The following is a 6,461-nucleotide window of genomic DNA, read 5'->3' as shown; positions in this document are numbered from 1 at the left end:
ATGTACAGAATGGAGATTGACCTTGCCTCTGGAGGGAACTAATAACTGAGGCCTTGTCTATTTAAAATGCTTTCTTGAGCCTGACTAGAGTTTAGCCAAGCAGTTTCTAGGTAGGCAAAATCAGGTAAAATCAGTTTGGTCCTTACAGTTTAGACTTGGGGCAGCCTCTGTATGTTGGTGACAGCTACCTACCAGAGGTAAAAACAGCTGAAGCACTAACACGGCCAGTTGTGTGCTGGCATGGGTGCTTTCAGGTTGGAAGTGTTAAATGTTCTGGTGAAGGTTGGCCTGCCGGGAGTGGAGCTTGGGGCCGGGCAGGATCTGCAAGGTTTCCAGTGAGCTGCTAGAGGGATAGTGCTGTGCTCTGAAGCCACAGGGCTTCAGAGAGGGGCTGTGGTGTGCCAGGGCCAAAGGGAAGTTCTCCAGGTCGGAATGGAACCACAGACCCTCAGCACAGGTGGGCTGGTTGTTTCAGTGTTGTCACTGGCAGCAGGGGTATCTGAAGGTCCTGATCAGATGGTCGGAGGTCTCAGAAGGACAGGCTGGAAAGATGGGGTGAAGGAGATGGGGATGACTCCCAATCAGAGGTAGGCTGGCCAGCCAGCCCATAAATGTGTTAGTTGAGAAGCTAGAGCAGTGATGGTGGAGAGGGGCTCCAGGATCAATGACAGAATGGGTTCTGTGAGAATACACACCCCTGGGTGTAGATGACTCTGTTCTGCAGGTAAGGGCTTCCTTCACCGTCAGAGATGCCCACAAATGGGCTTGAACATGAAGCAGAAGCTGCAGAGGCAGACGAGGGAGGGAAGGATGCAGGGCGGAGCAGGGGAGAACAGGAAACCCATCTGGTCATCCATGGCAATGCCTGATGGTGGGGAGGAAGGGAGGTGAGAGGGGATGTGACATAGAGAAAGGAGGGGGAGATGCAAAGAATCTATAGGCGGCCACTCCAGCATATTCTAGAACAGCTACTGGTTCTAAGGAGTTCTGCTTCTTGTATCTCTTCAGCTGTGGATTAGTGCTGGGGCTGGAGGGGCAGCTGGGGCAGCTGGTGGGGGAAGAGACAGGTGCTTGTGAGTCCTTATCCCCTTTCCCCAGGGGCATTGTGGAGACCTGCTCAGATCCTGCTGCAGTGAGGACATGGTGACAGAAAGGCAGGCTGGAAGAAGACATACTTTGTCATGTGATCCAACAATCCTAAGTGTTGACTTAAGAAAAATGGATACTTTTTGTTCATGTAAATATATATGTGTAACATATTTTACCTGCTTTATTCATACCCCTAGAGGATTACTGAGGTTAACCAATTTTACCTGAGTGACTTTGGAATTGTCTTGTGTGATTGCTCTGGGGATAACAAATATATATATATAACATTTCACAGTCTAGTAAGAGTTAATACTCTCCTGGTAAACTATAGAAACTTTATCACTCTATAGCCTTTCACCCCATTGGTTGTGGTGGTGGTACCACAGAGTAGGTTTTGACTCTTTATCATCCCTATATACTACAGAACGGAGCATTGCCCACGCCTGTGCCATCCGCACAATTATTACTGGGTTTGAACCCACTATTGTGGCTACTCATGAGGGTCTGCCTCTTTTCTGCTGACCCTCTAATTTACCAAGCATGGTAATTTACCAGGGACTGGTCCCGATCACATGTCCAAACCATGTGAGATGAAGTCTTGTCATGCTTGCTTCCAAGAAGCATGCTGGCTGCACTTTTTCTAAGACAGACTTGTTCATTCTTCAGGTAGCCCAAGGTATTTGGTATTTCTGTTGTCATATGCGCTGCCTCTACAAGAATTGAACCCCACCTATATGCCTGGGGCTCTAACGAATGAGAAATCAGCCCAAATCACCCCCAAAACACTTGTTGGGTGTCATGGGGTTGACTGGTTCCTAGTGATCTCGTGTGAAAGAGTAGAAATGCCCATAGGGTTTTCTCAGCTTGAATCAACTTCTCTGTGGGAGAAAGACCAAGCTTTCTGCTCCCACAAAAATTTACGGCCTGGGATGTACAGGGGTGCTGTAGGTCAGAACAGACCTGGTGGCACCTAATGATATATATGCCAAAGCAAACAAACTGCCTTCTAGTTGATTCCAACTCATAGCGACCCTACATAGGGTTTCCAACATGTGCATTTTTTTCACCCCTCCCTGTGTGACAGGTGATTTCCTGGAGTGGTTTGAGTCCCAAGTTTAAACTGTGTCTCAGCATGATAGTCTTTGTGCTTCCTTTAGTCTGTACTGGTCCAGTAAGTTTGGCCATTTTTAGGAATTTGAGCTTTGTTCTTTCCCATTCTGTCCTGAACCCTCTAGTGTGTCCCAGAGGGCCATCTGGTTAGTGGTAGCCAGGCACTATCTAATTCTTCTGACCTCCAGGTGGGTGAGTCCCTGTTTCGTGTAGAATCTTAGTCCTGTAGACTAGCTTCTTTGAGTCTTTAGTTTCCGTCATGCTCTTTTGCTCTGGATGTGTAGAGACTAATAGTTGTATCTTGAATGGCCTCTCCCAAGCTTTTAAGACCCCAGATGCTACTCACTAACCTAGAATGTAGAACACTAAGAATTAAGCTATGCCAGTTGACCTATTTGTCCTTTAAGACTGTGGTCCTAAACTTGGTTGTAATTCTTATGTCAGATTACCAGGGTTTTCTCCCAAGGAGCTGCTGAATGGGTTTGAATTGCCAACCTTTAGGTTTTCAGCTGAGCACTTTACTGTGTGTCTCCAGGACCGCTAAATAAAACTAGGAAGCAAGTATAAATAGCTCCAGCTAAAACCATATTGAATAGATAAATGTAAAATAGACAGAAAATTCATAACTATAAAACTAAATGGAAGAAAAAAATGGTAAAACCCTAAATGGCTTAAATATAAATTACAAAAAAACAAGTACATGATTGCAATAAACAATAACAAAATTTAAATATAATTTAAGAGTAAAATATGAATATGTTGTTGTTAGGTGCCATCAAGTTGATTCTGACTCAGAGTGACCCTGTGCACAGCAGAAAGAAACACTGTCTGCTCCCGCACCATCTTCACATTTGTTAACTATAGATGAATTAAATTAAAGGAATAAAGATCAATATTAGGACAACTCGAGCTCCGTGGAGGTAATGCTGAGGGCTTTAGATCCCAGTCTTCACTGAACTCCAGAATCTGCGACACAAACCCAGGGGCCAGAATCGCTATTGAGACACCTAGAAGGACACAGGAGTGGGCTGTGGGACTCAGTGTCTTCTCAGGTCCTGGAGAGGCAATTGGACTCCTCTTATTCCCAGGGGTCAGGTCTGCAGGTCACTGGGGGCTGTTTGCTACTCTCTGCTGAGGGTAGAAGTGCCTATAACTCTCCCACAGCATAATTTAACCTGAGCACCCAAAGGGCAGCCTTCAGAGAGAATATTGCAGTGGACAGAAAGGGATGGTTGGAAAATTTGAAAAATAAGTGAAATGTAGGTAATTGTAATCCTGCTCCCTTAACTCATTGCAGGTGAGCACTGGTGTTGAATTTTCTTCGGATTAGGGTTTACTTTGAGTCTGTACAAACATGTACAGATGAGCTACAGAACTTCAGCTTGATAAATGGTGTCATGAAGTGGCCCATATCCTTGACAGGGCCCCCAAGAGGTTGAGGGTCCTGAGAGCTGGGGAAGCTCCCCGCTCTCAGGGGTGACCATGTACTCACAGGGAGGCAGAGCAGAGCCAGGTGAGCTCTACTACTTACACCTGTGATGCTTCTGGTCCCCACCCCTTCCCAGGGGCCTAGAGCAGAGGAGATCAGGGTCTCCTGCCCCCGGGACTTAACTGGATGCTGCCTACCGGCCCTCGGAGTTAGGAGAGCTGGTTGGCTTCTGCACAGAGTTCCTTAATAAGAAGCTTAATAATGTAAGTAAAATAAATAAACCAAATCAAGTAAAAATGTGCCCAAATCAGGATGCACAATTGAACACAAGCAAAAATTTGCTTTGAATGTCATATTCATGGAAGGAGATGGATGAAATGGATCCGTGGGTAGATGTCTAGGAGGATTTAGAATTGAGAGTCTGGGGGTTAAAATGAATAGAAGACTTATTAAGTATGTACCTTTCCACTGCTGTGAACATGTCTTACCTTTTCACAAAATGCAAGTTCATAGTAATAATAATAGGAACTAGTCCCATGAACCTCACCAGCACGGGTCCTTGGTCAGCTGGATAATTGCAGCCAATGAGATGTGGCTGGGTGGTGGCCCCTCTGCTGCTTTGGGCATCTGACTTGCTTCAGGTGCTGAGGGCTGCCCTTTACGTCCAAGTTCAAAATTTCCCAGCAGACAGACTCTGAAATGGTGTCTTGGCACCCAGTTCACTCTGGGAGGAGCAGGCTGGGGACACTAGTTCTCTCCTTAAGCTCCTAAGCAGAGTCCTGGCCTGTGAAGCCGGGTCTGGCTGTGAACCATGGGTGAGGATAGAGACAGTAGTCACAGTGGAACCCTGTGCTAGTCCTGCATTGCTGGTGTATATAGCTAGTCCATCTCCTGTTGGATGGCAAGCAGTTGGGGTTTTGCCAGTCTACCACAGGGAATCATTGTATCACAGTGTGCATATAGGTGAGTAAGTTCTGTGACTGCATCTCTCAATTGGCTACTGAGCGGGCAGGAATCGTTCTACCGATTTTCCAGGGGAAAGAACTGAGGCGTAGACATTTTCAGGAGGAGGGAAGGAAATGCACACCTGGTTGGTCAGCGCATCTTTAGGGGCTGCTGCCGGTTTGGGGTACTTGTGGGTGCTGTGGCAGGAGTTGTGGGAGATTTATGAGTCATGACTAAAGAGTGGGGTCATACCTGTACTTGCCAGCCCCGGCTGGGGTCTTCAATGTAGCAGCAGGTCTGCCGTAGGCAGTGAACAGCTTCTTTGGCCACCAAGTCCCATCTCTTCCCCTTTGCAAGGTTATTGGTGGGATCTGCTGGGTCCAGGATGATGGGTCTGGGGGAGAGAAGGGGTGGGTCTGACCTTTGGAACTCAGAATCTTTGGGTGCCTGCTTCTGTTTAGGGTGGCCTCCCGGCATCTTGGTTCAAGATTGGGGTTGTACCCAAAGCAGTCCCAATCAAGACTGATCTCAGATCATTTGCTTGGAATGTTGGGGGTAGAGGTTTATTGAAAGGTTCATGTCCTGAAGGGGAGCCTGGACCTTACCCAGCCATGAAGGCATCAGCCTGAAGTCAAAGGTGAAAATCTAGAATGGCTGAGCTGAGCCAGTCCCAGGCTTGGGACCATAATGACATAGGGACCACTTAGGTCTCATCATTATACCTGAAGCTTTGGAATTTTCAGTTGCAGGGTCAATGAATCGTCTTTATCTCTAAAACTGCTTCACTTGAGGTTTTTATTCCATGTAGTTGAAAGAAGAACCTACGTGTTGAAGTGCATTCCTTCAGCTTCACACAAACAGGGACACCTACAGGGACAGAGGAGGGTCACAGTGGGGTGGGCGGTGGGACTCAGGCTCCTCGACCCAACCCACTGCCATCAGTTGATTCAGACTCACAGCGACCATTAAGGACAGAGTAGAACTGTCCCATGGGGTTTCCAAGGCTGTGAATCTTTATGGTAGCATACAGCCGCATTTTTCTCCCGTGGGAATATGGAAATGTACAATTTAAAGAATGAGATACAAATGTAAATAGATTTAATTAAAGTAATACAAATAACTACTAAACAGCTCCAGCTCCATGGAGGCGATGTTGATGTCTTCAGGTCCTAGAATTCAGGACGCACAGACGACAGTTAACAACGTACACTCAGGGTCCAGAATCACTGGTGAAGCACCTAGAGGGACAACAGGGGTGGGCTGTGGGACTCAGTGGCTTCTCAAGTCCTGGAGAGGCACCTTGGATTCCTCTTAGTCCCAGGGTCAGGTCAGCGGGGCACTGAAGGCTGTTTGCTGCTCCCTAATTTAAATGGGGCAGGCTTCAGAGAGAATACTGCAATGGACAGAAAAGGACTTTTGGATCCTGGGAGAAAAGGCAGAGCCCCAGGGACCTGGGCCTTCTGAGGGTGAAGAGGTAAAGGAGGAGGGGGTCTAATGGGACAGGTGTGGAAGTGATGAGCCCACCTCCTCAAACCCTGACATCAATACAATCCAGTCATGAGATCTTCACATTACATGGGGACAGTTTCCTGGAGCTAACCCCTTACCTCTAGTAATCATTTTTCTTTACAAAACTGACACCAAACTTTGCCTCTACCTGTCAATGAAACCAAAACCATTAGGTTGTAGTAAGGAAAACAACATTGATGTTCACTATGCTTTAAAGTGAAAAGGTTACAGAAGGTATTGCTTTTAAATATGCAATAAAATAAGACCATAGGTAATTTGTAATCTTACCGTCTTAACTCATCCCATATCAGCATCACATTAGATTTCCGTGTGTTGTTGGTTTTATACAAAAAAGTTACCAAAAATCTGTAGAACTTCC

The 6,461-nt window shown here is 46.5% G+C and overlaps 1 protein-coding gene across 1 annotated transcript in view; it reads right to left on the bottom strand.

The window, feature by feature from the left end:
- LOC102813938 (2'-5'-oligoadenylate synthase-like protein 2-like) overlaps nt 1–5,186 on the bottom strand; it is a 42,760-nt gene extending 37,574 nt beyond the window's left edge. Inside the window, exons 1-2 of the mRNA XM_006865498.1 lie at nt 5,179–5,186; nt 4,826–4,967 (exon numbers count right to left, since the gene is read on the bottom strand). Of these exons, the coding sequence (XP_006865560.1) occupies nt 4,826–4,967; nt 5,179–5,186 (150 nt within the window). The remainder of the gene's footprint in view (nt 1–4,825; nt 4,968–5,178) is intronic.
- Nucleotides 5,187–6,461: the final 1,275 nt, after the last annotated feature.

The sequence above is a fragment of the Chrysochloris asiatica genome, unplaced genomic scaffold, assembly GCF_000296735.1.
Source record: "Chrysochloris asiatica unplaced genomic scaffold, ChrAsi1.0 scaffold00078, whole genome shotgun sequence".
In the NCBI taxonomy this organism is placed as follows: Eukaryota; Metazoa; Chordata; class Mammalia; order Afrosoricida; family Chrysochloridae; genus Chrysochloris; species Chrysochloris asiatica.
Note: the sequence above shows the minus strand (reverse complement) of the source record. Positions and strands in the feature narration are given on the sequence as shown.